The sequence below is a fragment of the Osmia lignaria genome, chromosome 1, assembly GCF_051020975.1.
Source record: "Osmia lignaria lignaria isolate PbOS001 chromosome 1, iyOsmLign1, whole genome shotgun sequence".
Taxonomy (NCBI): Eukaryota; Metazoa; Arthropoda; class Insecta; order Hymenoptera; family Megachilidae; genus Osmia; species Osmia lignaria.
The window spans coordinates 10,473,911-10,493,606 of record NC_135032.1 but is presented as its reverse complement, the minus strand read 5'-3'; the positions used below and the strand labels follow the sequence as shown (position 1 = coordinate 10,493,606).

At 45.6% G+C, this 19,696-nt stretch overlaps 2 protein-coding genes across 5 annotated transcripts in view; one reads left to right on the top strand and one right to left on the bottom strand.

Annotated features, from left to right (window-relative positions):
• nAChRalpha1 (nicotinic acetylcholine receptor alpha1) overlaps positions 1 to 16,060 on the bottom strand; it is a 112,508-nt gene extending 96,448 nt beyond the window's left edge. For both annotated transcript variants that reach the window (XM_034328646.2, XM_034328647.2), the window contains exon 1: positions 6,581 to 16,060. The gene's annotated coding sequence lies outside the window, so the exon portion shown is untranslated. The remainder of the gene's footprint in view (positions 1 to 6,580) is intronic.
• Positions 16,061 to 16,110: 50 nt separating this feature from the next.
• On the top strand, positions 16,111 to 19,460 carry nAChRalpha2 (nicotinic acetylcholine receptor alpha2). Of its 3 annotated transcripts, XM_034328651.2 has the most exons (8): positions 16,113 to 16,315; positions 16,975 to 17,200; positions 17,263 to 17,307; positions 17,370 to 17,479; positions 17,540 to 17,720; positions 17,785 to 18,478; positions 18,537 to 18,745; positions 18,808 to 19,460. In XM_034328651.2, exons 2-8 carry the CDS (start codon positions 17,021 to 17,023, stop codon positions 19,012 to 19,014), a joined length of 1,626 nt encoding a protein of 541 aa, XP_034184542.1. In that variant the 5' UTR covers positions 16,113 to 16,315; positions 16,975 to 17,020; the 3' UTR covers positions 19,015 to 19,460. The 3 variants fall into 3 exon arrangements, with proteins under 3 accessions (XP_034184540.1, XP_034184542.1, XP_034184541.1); XM_034328649.2 differs by having other exon boundaries at positions 16,111 to 16,315; positions 17,370 to 17,720; XM_034328650.2 differs by lacking the exon at positions 16,113 to 16,315 and having other exon boundaries at positions 16,877 to 17,200; positions 17,370 to 17,720.
• Positions 19,461 to 19,696: the final 236 nt, after the last annotated feature.

Below are 19,696 nucleotides of genomic sequence, written 5' to 3'. Positions count from 1 at the left end.
ACAGGAGAGCAACGACGAAAGGGAAGAAAAATAGAGCAACGGCGTGGATACGCGGTTCTCTTGGCCTCGGTGTGCAACACTGCCACTTCATAGCGAGGGGCGAACTCGGTCGCTTTAACCTGCATATTCGCGACTGCGCCCGGCAATAGCCTCGAAATGAAAAATGCAGTCTGTGCATACTTTCCTCGCTCGTATGAGAATCAACGTCCTCGATACACAACGATCAAACCGACGTCTTTCTATTAGGTTGTTGCATATCGAACGAGCGGCTTCTAAAACGAACTGAAATCACCGCTGAAATATTAGCTGTAACGAAAGATTACCGAAGGGATAACAGTGTAATATTTTTAGGAAAGATGAAATTAAGATAAATTATAAAATTTTACATGATTTTAGTTCAGATTGATTTCTATCTTCAAAAAAATTTTTCTTTTTTAATCAAACGTTGCCTTGCAGCTGATTATCCGAGGAAAGGTACACGTTTATCGGGGGCTCTCGCTCGGCCAATGCGAATTTGAATGCGCGCATTCAGATATCGACACTCGAGTGCATCGGTTCGAGTGCGATCGATAAAAGAAGGCAAGGAAACGAAGCGCTATGCACACACACTCGACTCGTTTAACAAGCAATTTGATGATTTCGCGGTGGAGCTCGAGGAGCTCGCGATTTCCCTCGTGTTTTCGCGACTTCATTCTTTCATTCTTTTTCTCTCTTCTACTTTCGCCGTTTGTGTGTGTGTTTTTTTTTTATCCTGCACCGGGGTAAAACGGTTTCCGCGGCGGAGCAGTCTCGAAACGCGAACGATAAAATCAACGAGCGACGTCGTAGCATTCGATTTTTCATCGAGATATTTTTAAGGGTAAAAAATTAGCCTCGACCCGGCTCGAACAGCTGCGAAATACGAGGCTGGAAATATTTTCCCTGGATTTAATCGAGATCGCGTTAAACGCTTCTACAACTCGAGTGATCGTTACACGAGAATTAATGTTAAATGGAATTAATTATCATTTATCCGGGGGATTGATTTAAGACGCGAAAGATAAAATTTTCTTTTTCTATTGATTAGAGAAACGAATACCAAGCAATAACTCATAATAATCGGTCAGTGTATTAACGAGCAATTATCATCCGCCCAGTTTCATCGCTAAGCCGTGCAATTTACGATCGCAGCGAATCCGAAAGATTAGCGACACGCGGCTGGGAAACGCGTAAATAAAATTGTGCCTGCACAGATTTTCGAACGAATGAAAAGCGGGTCAGATCGAAAATGGCAAATGGTAAACGAAATTTTGTCGATATCTACAGCCACGCCCCAGCTTGAAGCGGCGGCTGTTGATTTTCATGGGCGTCGCGTTAAAACGGACGGTGTACGACACGAAACGCATTTGAATCTCATAATTTCTGTGAAATAATAAAAAAAAAAGTAACGGCAAACAATCGTGCGCTGGTCGAACAGAAGTAAATAAAATCGTCGATAGATTTCCTCGATAAATTTCTCGCAAGCTTTTCTGAAAAGTACTCGACGGATCGAAATCGATCCTGGCGCGGAACGAATAAAACGGAGAACTGTAGTTAACCGATTTCCACGGAAAGATGAACCGCTCGCTGATGGAATCCATCCGAAATATCTATGCGGTACTCCAACGTCCTGTTCCGTCACTCATTTACGATCGAGTAAGAAAATGGAGCATTGCGGTGGGCGCGGTTCACTTGGTTACGTGGTGTAACGCCACGCCACTTCACAGTGACCGACCAACTCGGTCGCTTTAACTTGTACACCTATCTACTCCGTCCGGGTAGAAAAAAAAAAGCGAGAGAGAAAACCGATAAAAGTGTACACCTGGACTATTAATTATTAGCAGGGTTACACTTTGTGTCGTCGAGGTGATCGAACGTTCCCGTGGATCGTTTTCCTAATCTCCGTGAACCTTGCTCGATCTATCATGCGAGTTTTCAACGATCTTGTCGCAACAAGTTATCTTGTAAGTTATGTCACTTCTGCTGGATGAAGCATTATCCATTTTGAAGTTTCAGAAGGAAGGTTGGACGATAAGTGACGCTTGTGGCGAATAATTTGATACAGAATACGTTAATGGACGCGAAAGTAGCAATGTTAACATTTTAAGTAGGGAGTTGGGTCAGATAGACCCAAATTTATAAAATGTGTTCGAGAACATTAACCTGAAGTTAAATGTATCATTTTTAATTGAAAGAGTTTCATATATTATAAATTATAAATAATATAACGTAGGAAATTAAATTAGAACTAGGGCACTCTCCATGGTCCGCCATCCGTCAGCCGAGGTTCGAGTTTACGCGGGTCGCCTTCGTATTTCCATGACGAGTTAACTCGTCATACCCAATTGAAAGGTTAAATTGAAGAACTAATGAGCTACTAACGAGTATCAATAGCTATTGATTCACAGACTGACCGAGTGTAAATTACTTTTATAGAATGACCTAATGACATCAGATCGTAGTAGCATTACGCGATCCGGTGATTATAATTGCGAAATTATCGCGTTACATTATCGGAAAGGAAAATATTGACGTAATGGTCTGATAATATTTGCCGAATGGTATTGTACCTCGAACAGGCGTCGGGAAGGGCCGAGGGGAAGAACAAATCGTTTTGGTTCGCGATCATTGTGCAGTGTAACTCGACCGAACGCGACTCCATTAATTTCAATTGCGCGTTTAGACTCGCATTTAATCGTGCCTTTGTCCCCACGGATACGTGACGCTAATTTTACACCTGCATGGTCGCCACGGGGACAGTCTCGTACGTTACTGTCATTCAACCCGAACTTTGTCAACGTTCATACAACGATACTTTACCGTGATCCAACTTTGCATCAAGTATATGAAAATCTGGTAGGTTTATTTGAAATCCAGAATTAATAATAGGTAGCTAATTGCAACGCGAAACGCTTTAATTAAATTTCAAGTGCTCCGTTCGCTATTTTTCATGAATTCCTAGAAGACAAACGTACGGAGTGGTCTTAACCGCGAAAGAATTGCTCCGCTTTGTTTCCCCCGACAACTTACACGTAAGAAATGTAATGTATTTTACACGAGATCGTGGTTCGATACATAACATACATCACGAGAAGCAATTACCCGAAGCGTTTAAGCAATCCCGGAGGGATCTGCTCTAAGTAATCGCGTTGCACGCGATTCTTCTGTACGACGGAGGATGCGAGGAAAAGTGAAAATGTCCCTGGGAAAGTGTGTTCGAAAACACGGTCGCGCGTTATTCACCGCTATGAATACTAATTTCACGATCGGTCCAGGTGAGGAATTCAATGCCGGGCCCGGTAGGATCGTAATCGAGCGGATTAAGCAGTCGATAAAACGGGAATTCGGGCGCGGTTCAACGACGCCCGACAACGATTAAAAGAGGAAAAAGCGGATGTCACGCTCGTTCCTCGGATTATACGATAATACGTGGGCTAATCTGATGAAACGGGAAATCGAATGGCGGTGAAACGATAAAAGGCGACGTTTACCAACGAAGATTCTTCGTCATTCGGAATAAACAGAAGGCGAATTGTACGAAATCCTCGTCAAAGTTGGAACAAAGTTAACTAACAAGCTTCGCTGATTTCCCCTACGATATTTTATCGTTAATCGGTCAATTTCTGATTTCATACCGCGGAATTAAGATACTAGGGATAAACCGCAGGATGGTTTGAAGAATTCATCCCTGAGTTTCGGTCGTTCCGTCGAAATAACCTGGCAACTGATCAAAATGAAGAAGAAAAAAAGTTTCAAAGCACGCGAAGAATCGCGACGAACGAGGAATGGGGAAATCTGAACACGAAGCAGAGGCAGACGTTAATTCGAATGTAAATTTTGTCCCTGCATATAACCATGAGTGGATCATAAATTTGAATAATATCAATATATCCCGGCTACTAAATCACGTTCGCGTCATGCCTAGGCGAGACGATTGACTGACGATGACAGTCCTCTCGCCCTTAATGGTGTTTCTTGCATCACCGTTTTACATTTTATATGATTTTCTGTCGGCCGAAAAAACCTCGGAATTTCAATGGATAAAAAGCTGCGTGTCCCTAATGATTGAAAAATTGCAAACCGAAAGGATCATTGAACGAAAAGCGAAAAAATTGAAACAAAACGATAAACGCTAGGGGGATATCTACCCTTTCGTCGAGGATATACGATAATAGCGGCTTCTGAAAAGCCGATATTTCATCGAAAAATTGAATCGTAACGCGCTAGGATAGAGTGTTTTAATCAAGGATTTGCCGATAAAATGACAGAGAATCGCTGCTGGCACCGGAACTGCCACCGCGTCAGCAGGTTTTGACCATTCGTTTCTGCCGCATTTCCATGGAGACCTGAGTTCGCCTGACGCGCCGGAAGTGTCAGGCTTTATCCGGAAGCGTCGCGCGTTCCCGACGAAACGACCTTCCAAATCCTCGATTGAAAACCTTTCGTTCCCCTCCACCTTAAGCCTGAACGAAAATTGAAAAAAGTACACCGTCGAAACCGTCGTACCGATTTACTCCACGATTCCACGATCATTTCGTACCATTGAAAGGCAGATTCGTTTCACGGGCTTGGAATTGCTCGAAACTAACCGGCGATTTGTATTTATCGACCACGCATGCATTCAGGGAAATGATTGCGGTGAATTTGATCGACGTTTTCACGGATAAAGCCCATGGAACACTTGATTACCAGACAAACGATGATGGAACGTGACGATCGTTGTAAACGAAATCAAGTAACGTTTGTTTGCGTTGCGATTCTGTGCTTTGTAAAAAAATATAACGATCATTCCCGTCGTTATTGTTCCGCCGAAGGGTTTCGAAACGCATCCATAAATATCGAAACAATTTTCATCTATTCCGAGTCGGATGAAAATTCCAAGGAAACGTTAATCGATTTCTGTCGATGCGCCGATGAAAAATAATGTTCGACAGATCGCGGTGTCGATACGTGTCACGCGTACACTGTCAACAATGCGAGGGGAAAATTTTAATCGTGATCGATTCGACGCCCGATTCGAAAAAACGACCGTGTATCGCGTTCAATCTGCGAACGATATCGCGCAGCTGGAATTAACAGAGACGTCGTAAACGGAGGGGGTTGAAAAAAAGTGACAAATAATAAATTTTCATTGAAATTTATCGCGATCACTGTTCGGACAATGCAAAGGTATAAACATTGGAGAGGAGAAAAATATCGAAGGGAAAAAAGGAATGAGAGAGAGAGAGAGGGGGTTGAACTCCGTGGAGGGTGGAGATAGGGAGAGAGAAAGTAGAGGACTACGCCCAGGACCACGGCACCCCTTGAAAGCACTCCGACGTTTTCGCGCGATTCCGTTGGAGCTTTTCGATGGCTTTCCTTGGTAAAAGTTCAGGGAAAAGAAGCAATTTATTCCTCGTCCTGAACGAAGACGCGTTGCTGGCGGGGGAAAAAAAAAAAAGGGAGAAAGGAACGCGTCTCTGTATTTAACCGAGATTTCGCGTCGATCAACCAGTTCGTTCGTTTCTCGAATTGATTTCCTTTGAACGCGAATGAAAATGAAACAGAAATTCCTGTGCCTGGAAAGATACAGCTTTTCTGCTGCAACGTAATCGATCGATATTTCGCTGCGCTACTTCTTTCCCTTTTTTTTCCTTCTCCTTTTTTTTGCAGATAGAAAAGCAAATATTTGCCGGCTGTTTCAACGTTGATCTTTAATTTGAGAATAGAGGGAAAGAAGGTTCTGGGGTTTGAGCAAACGCGCAGTGTTAATTTTACTTTCTTCTCTTTTCTATTCCTTTTTACTCGCTACCGACGGCGAAACGGCAGGAAATTCAGAACAGTTTTCAGATTAGTGGTAGAAAAGCGATTGCGAGAGAGCAGGCTAGGATCGTGGAGAACTGTAAAAATCGAGAAAGGGGTGAAGGCGCGCGATCATTTCGTCCGTCAAACGAAAACAGTCGAAAGTCAAGAGCGGAGAATTTAATTAAACGCTTTTGTTTTTCTCGCGACGGGAACGCGTAACAATGACCAACGCCGTTCAAATTATTCACATCGACGGGCTAATTAAATTAAAATCCCGACACACGGGGTTTTCTTCCTCGTACGAGGCTCCCGATCCTCTTTCATTCCTTTATGCAAATGAAACACACCCTTAACGTTTTATTATTTCATCAAGAGCGGTGCTTTCGTTGACACCGTGTAAAATGCATTCGGGTATAATTGAAGCCGAGATGGTGAACGGGAACACGAAAACAGAAGAAAGGGAAACAAATGTACCGTTTGATCATCCATAGAACGTCCGATGAAAACGTAAACAGAGTATATCGAGTATTCCCTTAAGCTGCTGGACGGAAACGTTCGTATCGACAACAAAGGCTAGGCAAACTGGAACGTTTCGAAGTGCAGTTTGTTGAAAAGAAAGGTCGTACGTTCGACTCGAAGTCGATAGTTTTGAAATGCATATAGAAAGGAGAATAGAAAAAAAAAAAAAAGAAAAATAGCACGGAAGATGAACGCATCGCGGTGTTACACATAGATAGGATAAGAAATTCGGGTAGCTGTCGAGATTGAGCGTACTCACGTTGCTCTGCCGGCGGGTGGGCACATTGCCCGCGGGCGTCGATGAGGAGTTAGGGTGAAGGACGAGCTACCGTATCCCGGGCGTGCTGTGTAACGAGCACGAGGACTTGGTGCGCCGTGCCGATTTACCCGCAGCAGTCCCCAGTCCTCGTCGCGTGGACGTGGCGCACCCGCACATATCCCCCACGTACTCGTCGTCGTGGTCGTAGTGGCTGTGGTCGCCGTCGTCTCTGACGCGGTTCCCGGCGTCGCCGTGACCGTGGTCGCGTCGTAGCTAGTCGTCGTAAGGGTGGCCGCGCGCGTCAACCCCGTGTGGTCGCGGACAGTCACCGTGGACCGAGAGACGTCACCGAGAGGTCAGCGTGAGACGCGCGGATAAACGGGGTCGGCTGGGCCTGGTTTGGTTTTAGCCGAGGCTCGACCGCACTGCGGGCAGGACACGACCGGCCGGCCGGCACCGGTACCGTCAACTGAAACGTGAACACGAGGGTATCGCTAGACGGCGCACCAACAACACCAACACCCACCAGAAGGACGCGGCACCACCGATATATATATATATATGTATACGAATGTATACCCAGACCGACGACAACAAAACAAAAGGGCCGGACAGCTTCGCGGAACAGATCCGGGACGGCACAACAACCGCACTGCTTCTATAACGTGTGATTAACGAGAGACACCGTATATACTAGGATTGCCTCGTCCGCGCTACCAGCCATTCGATGGCCCGAGAACGTACGAGCCAGGGACTACGGCACCGCCACCGATTACAGTTACTTGCAGCGCCAGCGTACACAGAATCGTCGACAGGCTGCTCGCAGGAACGATCTTGAAAAACGCTTCGCTCGCTAACCTCCTCGTCGTCCTCGATCCAACAACATTCATCATCGATGATACTCTGCATGCGATCGTACTCGTCCTCGTACCCGTTGTCCTCGACCTGCGCGTCCTCGAGATCCTCGTGTTGCTGGACACGTACGTTCTCCTCGACGACGCGTTCGTCATGATTCCTTTAAAAATATCCCCGAACGCGATCCAGCTTGCCATAACCCAGCGGCTCCTGCCAGCCGCCAGCTCGACGACCGCGGACTACTTTCAGCCACCTTTCTAATTCTCCGACTCTCGTCTTATCCCTTCGATATTTCTTCGAAATTTTTCACAGGACCACGGCGACGAAACTCGACGACGATTACCGATTCCGTTCACCCTGATCCAATCTTTTCCTCTTTCGTTTCCTCCTCTCCGACGATTCTATCCAACGCGGACTCGCGATCATTCGCTGGCGACGATGATGCGGCACGCGCGACAGACCGCATAAGCGGCGGCCGCCTCTTCCACGAGGCTGACGACGATCATTCACCGCTCGCAGCACCCACCACTACACCACTACTACCACCACCACCACTACCATCACTATCGGCCACCGCCACCCTGAAGCCACGCTGACCTCCTACCGACTTCGACTTTCGTCTCCTCGACACACCTTTCGTTTCCACCCTCACCCTCTCGTCCAGCTTTTCTGTCCGCTTCTCGCCGATGCGCACGTACATACGTGTAACGCGTCTAACCGACCAAACGAAATCTCGCGGTGGTCGTCTTCGTCGTGGTAGTCGCCGTTACCGTCGTCGTCGTCGTCGCGGTCGTCTCACCGGTGACGAGGGTTTCGACCAGCCTCCTGCAACGCTTCGATTCTCTCATGATTACGAGCGTTGTGCACTCGTTGCACGTTCGCGACGCAAATATCCCGAGGGGTTTTCTCGCACTCGACGCACTGTGCCTGCTATTCCTCTCGGTCACCGAGCTTCCTACACCGTTTCCCAACGAACAAAACGGCGAACGCTGCTGGCAGCTGGCTTCCGTTCTCGTTCCCGTTCCCGTTTCTATTATTTCTTGCCAGCCCGATCTTACTCGCGTGCCTGTTGACGCGCGTGTACGCGGTTTAGGCGCGTGACGATCAGTCAAGTCCAGTCAGTCACTCACTGAGCTGAAAGGTGCGCGCGTTCACTCGATCCTTGCACCGCTGCGGGTGCTGCACCAGGGAGTCGGTGTCGGTGCAGCAGGCACTCCCAGGACGCGTCTCTCTCTCTCTGGCAATGTTCCGACCGAGCAACCCACCTTAGCACTGACGCTCTGCCCGTTCCGCGGCAGGCGGAGGAGGTGGACGCGAGGCGGATGGCGGAGGTGGAGGAACGGGGTGTTGTGGCGAGCCGTATCTCAGCCTCTTGCTCACTCTAGTTCGCGCATTCGCCTTCTCCCTTCTTTCATCTCCCTCCTACCCTTCTACCGGATACTTCCTTCTCGCTTCTTCACCCTTACACGCCACCCTCGTCGCGTTCGCTGTACTCTCTACGCCGAAAGAGTCTCTCTCAGGTTAGAGCCCCGCCGCACCAAGCCACCCTGCGCCCCGGGAGCCAATACCAACCCATGTGGAAGCCCCGACGCGAGACGCTCGCGATCGCTTGCGAACTCGACCGAACGTAGCCGAAGCGACGCCACCCGTGCGCGCGCGACCACCACCCCCGTGTACTACCGACCAAACGTTCTACCCCCACCAGCCAGGTGCCGCCCCTGAAAGCTTGCGAAGCCCGCAAAACACGACGCACGGCCATGTGGCAGCACCGACAGGACCGGCTAACGAAACCGACCGACAACCGGCGAGTTTACACGAATCTAACCCGAGATGAACGACGAGACCATGTGGAAACCTCGAGGCGGCGACGCGCCGACGAACCTCTACAGCTTTATTTTCTTATTCTTTTCGAATCTCGAATAGTAGAAATCTTTCGTCGTCGATTCGTAACATTCGGCAGGTTTGAAGAATTTTTTTTTTTTCTTTTTTTTTTCAATTTACCGATCGATCAGGGGAGGAATTCTTGCAAGGTCCATGGACAATGTTTCTTGTACGCAGTTCTAAGGTGGGGGAGGATTTTTTTTCCGAAGAATTCTGACAGCGCCGAGGGTGCACCCTCGGACGGCACTGTGCACGACGCTCGAGAATCGACGAGTCGCTCTGTCTGTCTCTCCCTCTCTGTCTCCCCAGCCTGATCTACCCTGCGCTTTCCGTTCCACTTGTACGTGTTCAGCATCTCGCCTACCCTCTGTCCTTCCTCGTTGCCGTTCTCTCCACGAGGTATCCCAGTCGATACTGACACTGGCGGTGCGAGGTCGACTCGTCAGAGGGAGCTGAACGAAGTGCAGAAGCGGCAAAGGGGCGGAAGGGGTGGTTAGGAAAAAGAAAAAAAGAGAAACGAAGAGAGACACCGGGAGGTGGTTGCCTTACGTTACTCGATTCCCTCTCTCTCCCCCGTTTTCGCACCTGTCCTTCTCTTCGTTTCTCTTTTTCGTTGAAAATTGTACAATAGAAACGAAGCCTTATCCAATGCGGACATATCGGACATAGCTGCCATAGCTTCTCTCTTCCTTTCTTTCCCTCCTCGTATTTTTCATCCCTTCTCGTCGCTCCGCTCGAATAGTTCGACGCTGACGAGCTCGAAATCGTTGATTTAATGAAACGACCGAGGGATTTTCCGAAGCCTAAAGGACGAAGACGTTAATGGGTCGATCGTACACCGAATGGATACCGTTATCGACAAATGAAATCGCGAAGCGTTTACTGGTTCCACGAATCTGACAGGTGTATCCTACTAAATTAAAAGATCGCTACAAAGCTCTGTTCGCGGGACACGATTCTTTTTTCGATTAAAGTTCCTTTGAGAAAAGCCCACGAGTTTCGAATAACACGAAATCCACGTTTCCGCGTTATTCAAACGGGAAGGATAATAAAACGATACTCCGCGGCAATTTGCGAGGATTAACTGCTATCAAAAGCAAGGGAGAAGAAAGAATTTCATTTCATTGAATTAGGAAGAACAACGAAGAAGCTGCATTAATAATCTCGCTGGAGGACGATCGAGAATGGGGAAACGGTACCGGAAACCGGAGACGCGGGTTTGTTACTTGTTGAACGACCGTCGAGAGGATATCGACTGGAGATTTGTTTGAGCGTGGTTTCTCGAGACGGTTGTCGCGAGTTTCCCCAAGCTCGAAGGATAAAACAACGATTTTCCGGGGGTTGCTCTACTTAGAACGCGTATCCACCGTGAATATCAACGTACACGCCGGATGCGAAGCGCGAACGTTGAAAATTTTAGGGAACGACGAGAGGGGGTTGAAATATTCGAGGAGATTCGGGCAAGCGCAGAGCGCGGCGATCGGTACCCGATAACCCGTCAAACTTGCCAACGAAATAGTCTGGTAATCGCGAACCGCAGGGGGGTTACGGTTTAGCAGAGCGAAACGGCTCGAACCGAGGGAAAATATGTGACAAGCGCGTACACGTAAATGCAGGTAGGTACGCGGGACAACCTCAGATATGCGGTAGTCCGTTGCAACCCTCTGCTCCTGATGGGGTATGTGTACGGTATTTCCGGGAGGGCGGCCGATCTACAGGGATTCTCCAAAATAAACGGGTATGCGTGAAGTTCTTGTTTACGGGGGCGCAGACGCTGGAATTCCTCGAGGGTTGCCGTGTTCTGCATTGCTTGCTTTTCGACAACGCGAACACGCCCTCCACGAAACTGTACCCGGTCTGCCCGATAGGCATCCGCCTGTACTATACCAGCTGGACCATTACCGATTCAACCTGCCCTGATATATCAATAATTCATGCGATGGTAGGCCGATCGGTGACCGACCGGCATTTGCGTTTGCGGCCCATAAATTGATTCGTTATGCTCGAAGGTGTCGGACGATAATTCGAACGATCTCCTCTAGTTAGATCGTCCAGTTCTACGTCCGTCTAGAATCGAACGATCCGACCGAATGAACCTTTGAACGCCGCAGTCTGGGTCAATCGTGACCCAAACAAGAAATATATCATTTTTAAAGAAAAAGTGTTCAATTTTGAAAATGAAAATGTGTCTCTCTCCATGGTCCGCCGTCCAACGATTAACCCTTTTGATATTATAATAACGAAATATATATTTAAAATAATTTTTAAAGGAACAGTGTTCAATTTTGAAAATGTAAATCTGCCTCTCTCCCTGGTCCGCCATCCGAGGGTCAACCCTTTCGTTTATTATAAGCCACCCCTGTGTACGAGATGTAAAAGGGAACATTCCCTTCTATCGAGCCACGGGAAATATTTTTATCGATCGAAATTTGAAATTTTAGAAGCTTACATTTTCAAATGTAGAAAAGTAAGGAACATCAAGGAGCGTTGCAGTATCGCAATGTCTCGGGAAAATGGAAACGGCCCGTAGCTCGGCACGTGCCCAGCCACTGGACGTATTTCCCATAGGTGTTTTCAATCTAGAAGATGGATAAGCTACCTTGGAATATCGACATCCTCGGATTTGTTCAACGCGTTCGATGGCGCTATCCAAAACTACGTGCCGTATAACGCGAACAAATGATCGCCTACAAACTAAAAAGAAAAAAAAAAGAAAGAAAGATTCCACAAATCTACTTATGAAAACACCTTTGGCGAAGATTTCGTTCTACCTTCACCGTAAGTTCCCCGACATTATCCTCGGCTCGTCTACGTTTTCCTCTGTGTCGCTTTTTTCTCCATCTTCCCTTTGTCTTTCACCGTCTTGTCGGCCTCGCGAGACCGAACATCTTGCCTTAACGTTACTGAAAGATCAGAACTCGAGCGAATGATGTCGGTGACAGAAGGGCCGAGACAACTCTCGCGGGACGGTGAACGAACGAAAGAGGAAAAACTCGACTACCCGGTGGAAAAGAGGTTCGGGAAGGGGGAGGAAAAAAGGGTGCAGGACGAAGCGATTCGCCACAAAGTCATTTTTCTCGTTCTGCATGAGTCGGTGAATGGAACGGAAAGCATCGAAATTGGAAGGAGGAGAAACGCTTCTTGAAGACGCTCGCCTACTGCAAACGGTTACGTGTGTAAAAAGAAAGATATCCGATCGATGGAATCGTTGAACCCGGATTTAAACCCAAAACTCTCTCGGAATTTTTATAAAATTATCAACTGGACACGGTCTATTTATAAAAAATCCTGTTTCGAATGTAAGTTTGCAACGGGGTGGGCGAAGAATGAAAATTGTTATCGCAACGTCAAACCGGGGCTGTGGAATGATCAGCCGAGCATGAGGCGTGACGACGCGACGGTACACCTTTTCGCGTACGTGTGCATATATACCGGGTGTCCCGAAAGGGGTCGGCATAATTTACAGAGCTCTAACAAACACTCATTTAAACTCCAACACGCCTTGACCATTATCCCGGAGTTTAGAAGGCGGGTTTAGGTGGCGAAAGGGGGATGGAAAGACGAAAGAGAATCGGCGGGAAGAGGAGGAGAATAGAAGAGGTACAAGGACGACCAACTGGTTCACAATGCGACAGGAGAATCTAACGACGAAGTGTAATGGGATTTCGGCTTATCTCGTGGTCCTGTGAGTTTTCCTTCGCCGCGCGACAGAGGGAGAACAAGTAACATGGTAAGAGATAGAAAGGGTTACTTGATGCGTGACACCACATTAATTACCGCTACGTACCAAGAACCAACCAATTTCGAGAGTTGCAATCCCAACCCTATCTACCATTTCGATCCTTCCCTTATCGTTACATCCGATACATTTCCCTTTTCTTCCCTTATTCTACCTTTCCTTTCTTCCCACCCACGCGTCTACCGAGGCTCCTTTGATTCTCTCCCGTTCCGGCTGGCTGTGCAACCCGTTTCGCGTTCCTGTTGAAAATTTCAGACACGCCTCCGCGCTTGCCACTTTCAGCGCGGATAAGAAAGGCCGACGGAAACGAGATCCCACGAGCTTGTTTCCGATTAATAACTCAGACAGGTAGGAGAATTTCCGTTGCAACATTCGTGCAATTACCAAGAAAAGAAGCGTGGAGAATAGTATTTTCTTCTTGAAAATGACCGAACAGATACCTGTTAATATTTCAACCCTGGAAGGAGAAAACGTTTCGCCTTAATAAACGACGTTGCAAAGCATTCTTGGCGGTGCTTAAAACAGATGTACCGAGAGGGTACCAGGCATAAAGTGTAAAATACTTTGCTGCGCCTTCGGAGAAGACCCTCCACACGGTACGCGTGCACACATACCAAAGAAGAGCAAGCTTTTAACCGGATGCATAATGCATATTTCAGGACGGAACACTGGCAGCGACGAGGTTGAACTTTTATCAAGCAACGAATACTTGTTACATCGACTTCTTTGTTTTCGAACCGATACAAGATCAATCTCGAGTCGTTGACTAAATTTCAATACTTTTACCATAAATTCCAAATACGTCCGGCGTATATTTTCCCTTATGAAGAAAAATATCGCGTCGTAAATTTTAGCTAGTTTATCGGTTCACCATCTTGGCATTAACACTTCCAGCTGAACGGTGGAGGGAGAGAGACACTCCCAGGGTACTGCAACGCATTTCAATGCACCTCGTTGAAGAACATATTCCTCGACAGATGCATCCCCCATACGTGTAACGCGCCGCGGGTGTTTCGCTCAGCTTATACGTACTCGCTGCACGTGTGTACAATTTTCTGTCACCCACGAAGGTTTATTAAAGTTGACATTGAAATTTAAGGTCAAGTTTATGGATCAATTATTCATTTTCATCTTGATAAGAAATTTTTATAATCCTCTAAAAATTGTTAGAAAGAAAGAAAAAATTGTACACTTTGAAAAGAATACCGAGAGTGGAAAATAGAGGTACAGCTTTCGGTTATTTCGCGGAATAGGAAGCCGGAAAAACAGTCACGTTTATCATCGTGGTAGCGCATCGGGGATGAACGTAGCGAGAGAGACATAAACGCAAGAAGACGGCTCGTGTGTAAGGATAAAGTGCTCTAATGCACGGACATGTAACGTAATGTAATGGCTCGTTTCTGTCGCCGAGAAAAATGGCACCGGTCGCGAGAAGTGCTCCGCGCGTTAACGAATTCTCGTAAACACACCCGACTGTTCTCGAATCGAACGACGAAATGTAAACGTAACATTTTTGCCCTCCGGGGAAATAGAAAGGTTTTCGATGTTACCCGTTGAATAGTGTTTACCTGTACAAATGCTATTCGTAAGTTTATACAAGTACTTTCTTATAGAGCCGTGGAGAGAAGAATGTTTGAGGAGAATAATTTAAAAAACAGTAGTATATTTCAAATGAAATGGATTGTCGGAAAGTTACCCTTTGTTCTCTCGGTCGGACAGAGGCATTTAAAAATAAAGCAGAGAAATATTCGTCGTCAGAGCGGTAAATATTTGATCTTAACAGCTTCCAGCCAACCTGCGGGTCTAATTAATATTTGAAAGAAAAAAAAGAAAAGATAGTTGAAGACAAAGTATGAAATGCGTTACACGCGTGCGCCCGTACGAAGAGAAGAGGCTAGTTACTCGGTGTCTGTGCCACTCGAAAGTGGTTCCCCGGTACACTCGGTAGTGCTTCGCGACGACGAAACCCGGAAAAATAATCCCATTTATCGTTATGCACGTTGGATAAAAAGAGTACACAAACAGCAAACTACCGGGAAGATAAATTACTTCGAAACTAATTAAGAAGAAGCCTTCCTTCCTCCTCACTGTTTCAAATCCACTTTCAAAATTCCACGGACAATTAAGTTACACTCTCCATTTCTAATGAGCCAACGTCATTAGCTTCGTGAGGATAAAGTACGCCTAGATGGATTATCTAATATTTCATCGGTCGAATACGAGTTAATTAATAAATGTAGAACGAGCTCAATAAAAATCAAGATATAACACAAAGGATCGTTTAAAATCATTGTTTCATCAATTACCCGTGCTGTTTTAACTAGCATCAAGTAAAAAATGATGAAGCACTTCAGTTGCGAAACCTTTTGAATACCATTCCGTCTAGGCGAAAATGAAGCTCGAACTTACATCCACCCCCTCCATCGTTAGGTAAATTAGAAAACTGAGAAGGATTTCTCTCGGGTTGCTCCAAGGGGTGATTCCCTTGTACCGTTCAGTCGAGTCTTCCAAGAAATCGAATACTTTAATACATTGACCCAGGAGGATCATCCGTGACCGTCACCAGGAATTTAACATCGTCGAATATTTTGAAAAAGAATAATGAAAGAAATTTTGTATAATATGCTAACGCTAGCGAGGAGGGTTGCAAAATGAAAAATTAAATTTCCCCCATTCTTGCAACCTTAATATAATACAGTATATTTTCTCTATAGCTTTCAACGACTAAAATATCCCAAGCTTCTTCGACTTAACGACTGCTAAATGAGAAGGATAAGTAGAAAAGGGGGTGGAAAAAATTGAGGATAAAAAGCATAGCAGGGGACACGACTCGAAAGGGCGTTGGTGAAAATGGGGAGAGATTCGCGCAGAAAGCCCGGTGTACATTAGTGTGCGCCTGTTTTTCTACCCTCGAGTGCAACGAACAGAACCTGCGCCCTGGGTGGTGTCTGGCAACGCGCAACCACCCTCAGTCACCTCGGTGCATGCGCAATGGTGTATTGATCCTGGGGAATCTGAGATGCACGTAACATCATCCAGTGGTCCATTGGCTGTACACAATGTCATTCCTGTTCTAACGCTCCTCGGGCATCATTTGAACGAGAAAAGACGCGTCAGTGATGCGAGTCGCGTCGGATGTACGTCGGTTGGCGCAGCGTCGCGCTGATTCGAAACAGCCGCGTTCAAAGATTATGATATCCGCGCGAGATCGAATGTGTTAGGAACTGTACATAAGGGAGCCTGAAGAGAACTGATCGCAAGTACGTAATCCTTCTTTCAAATCTATGAATCTATGTACGATTTTTGTTCAGACGATGACTACCCGGAGAAGGTAGTTTTTTAAATTAACACTAATTGCATTTTAATAAAAAAGTCTGATAGAACTTGCCATGTAGCGATTTTGATAGAAATGTAATAAGAGTGATTAGATAAATGCTTTGCTTCAACTGCAAAGGGTTAAAAAATACGGGAAAAAATACTAATTATTCGAAATAGGAAATTAAAAAAGAACTAATTGCAAGTAATTTTTGCAGACATCGAGGTCAACGCGCGATCTCCACGGTTAAAACAATAGAAAGTAATTGAAAATTTTTTAGAATAGGAAATCTAAGGTGTACCGAAACTTTTTTGACCGACTGTATGGAAGAAGACATGACCCGGTGCAAATCGATTGATCAGCTCTATGGATTTTCTTTCGCCTTTCAAAAAATAAATGGAAAAATCTTAGTTGTAGATAAAGATGTTTAAACCGAACAATCTGATTTCCAAATAAATTTAATATAAACAGAATTATAGTTAACGCAACAGGTTCATAACGACGACAAAGCTATCGGCACTAAATTTTAAATAACGACGAATAAAAATTAAATTAACAACAAACATCCACGTGCAAGGTACATATAACAATTTTATTGTACAGGATGTTAATTGGACTGGAATAACTATCCGCAAGCTGTTTGCTCAATATGATACTTCAAGCTATCATTTTAATCCTCACGGCACAAATATGCTACAGCAACCCCGATGCAAAGAGGCTGTACGATGATTTGTTGTCGAATTACAACCGGCTGATCCGACCAGTCTCTAATAACACTGACACGGTGGTCGTTAAACTAGGACTTCGTCTTTCTCAGTTAATAGATCTTGTAAGTGATACTCTTAATTGGAATATTCCCAGATATTGTAATTAATATATTGAATATTTCAGAATTTGAAGGATCAAATCCTCACAACGAACGTTTGGCTCGAGCACGTAAGTCCCAGAATAATCTACCCAATTTTTCTTAAGGTGTAACATTTCTTAACTCTGTTTAGGAATGGCAGGACCACAAGTTTCAGTGGGATCCAGCTGAATACGGCGGAGTCACTGAACTCTACGTACCCAGCGAGCACATATGGCTTCCGGACATTGTCCTCTACAACAAGTACGCGAGAGGAATCTTCATCCAATCGTCAAACTCCTCTCATTGTATTATAATTTTCAGTGCCGACGGAGAGTACGGGGTGACCACGATGACGAAGGCTATCTTGCACTATACCGGCAAGGTCCTTTGGACACCCCCGGCGATCTTCAAGTCTTCCTGCGAAATAGACGTCCGCTACTTTCCATTCGATCAACAGACTTGCTTTATGAAGTTCGGTTCGTGGACCTACGACGGTTTCCAGGTAAATGCATCTAGTGCCAGGCTCCTAATTGCAAACTTCCATCCTCGCTAATTGGTGTGTTTAGATCGACTTGAAGCACATTAACCAGAACATGGGAGACAAAGTGGAAGTTGGCATCGATCTACGCGAGTACTACCCCAGTGTCGAATGGGACATCCTGGGTGTCCCAGCGGAACGTCACAAGAAATACTATCCCTGCTGCGTCGAGCCCTACCCGGACATCTTCTTCAACATCACGTTACGTAGAAAGACGTTATTCTACACGGTGAACTTGATAGTACCATGCGTGAGCATTTCCTATTTATCAGTACTGGCATTCTACCTGCCAGCTGATTCGGGCGAGAAAATCGCTCTCTGTATCAACATTCTTCTATCTCAGACGATGTTTTTCCTCTTGATATCTGAGATTATACCATCGACGTCATTAGCGCTACCATTGCTGGGCAAGTACCTGCTCTTCACGATGATTCTAGTCGGTCTGTCCGTAGTGATAACCATCATCATATTGAATGTCCATTATCGGAAACCGAGTACCCATAAGATGGCCCCGTGGGTCAGGAAGATTTTTATAAGAAGACTACCAAAATTACTGTTGATGAGGGTGCCCGATGATTTATTGAACGATCTCGCTGCTCATAAGATCCATGGAAGAGGGAGGTCCAGCAAGAAGAGCAAATTCAACGCTGCTGTTGCTGCTGCGGTGCAGTCTTCTTCCATTGTGTCCTCTCCGGATTCCGTTCGACATCAGCGAGTCGGTGGTACGTTTCTTGAAACTATGCTTTTAACCTGAAGTTTGGAATATAAATTTCTCTTCAGCTTGCAATGGACTGCACACGACCAGCGCGCACAACAGATTCCTGGGTGGGATCGGTGGATACAATGGACTTCCTACGGTGATGTCCGGTCTGGACGAATCCTTGAGCGACGTAACACCGAAGAAGAAGTATCCTTTCGAACTTGAGAAAGCTTTACACAACGTGATGTTTATTCAGCATCATATACAACGTCAGGATGAATTCAACGCGGTAAGGACTTGTGAGAAATTCGGTTCGAAATTTGGTTTTATTTCATCCTCGTTCTATAATAGGAGGATCAAGACTGGGGTTTCGTTGCGATGGTCCTGGATCGTCTTTTCCTCTGGATCTTCACGATAGCCTCCATGGTGGGTACATTCACGATCCTCTGCGAAGCTCCGGCACTTTACGACGACACGAAACCCATCGACATGGAGTATTCTTCCGTGGCTCAACAACAATTTCTTCCTCACGATGACTTGTTAGATACTCTTGTGTAGGATCGTTCAGAAAGTGTAGAGAAACTGGGGTGTTGATTTTCTGTTTTATCAAACGTTGCTATTATTTCGTCGTGCTAACTGCAAGTTAGAATCTTCTGTATCGGTTCGAATAAATCAACACTTCCGGATTCTTCTTCCCATTTTATCAGGAGATTTTATCAGGAGCGTTTCGTATCTAAGAATGTATATTTCATCTGTACTCGTCATCGTATATGCACGCGACGAACAAGTGCTCTTGAATAACAATAAACGTGTTATCGTGCAGCTGACAAGAACATAACATCGCAATATTAATTGGTAGAGATTTTCTAACGTTGTTTACGTAGAACGTTTACGAATATGCTCGTCAACATTTAATCGTGAATCACGATGATACGTTTTATGACCGAGATTAGTATCTTCTCGAGGAACGACCGAGAACATCGTTACTGTAGTATACGTAATTTTTCAACTATTTAAACATAATCAATCTTTTTCATTACAGTCGAGACATGTACTCGAAATTGTTCGATACCTTCTATGCTTATCAAAATGAAATAAACGAGTAAAATGTATATAATATTGCTTGATTTTTGATAGCGATATCAACTGACTCCTAACGTGATCAGCTAAAAGAAACAGGAAACGATTGGACAAAACAGATGAGATGCGCCTAGAATATTGAAGGAACCAGAAGGATATC

Bases quoted from the DNA above. Each gene is read 5' to 3' on its own strand.
- nAChRalpha2 (XM_034328649.2), top strand. From the start codon at position 17,021: ATGATACTTCAAGCTATCATTTTAATCCTCACGGCACAAATATGCTAC. The intron at 17,201-17,262 runs GTAAGTGATACT...TGAATATTTCAG, and splicing joins TTTCTCAGTTAATAGATCTT to AATTTGAAGGATCAAATCCT. The intron at 17,308-17,369 runs GTAAGTCCCAGA...AACTCTGTTTAG, and splicing joins CGAACGTTTGGCTCGAGCAC to GAATGGCAGGACCACAAGTT.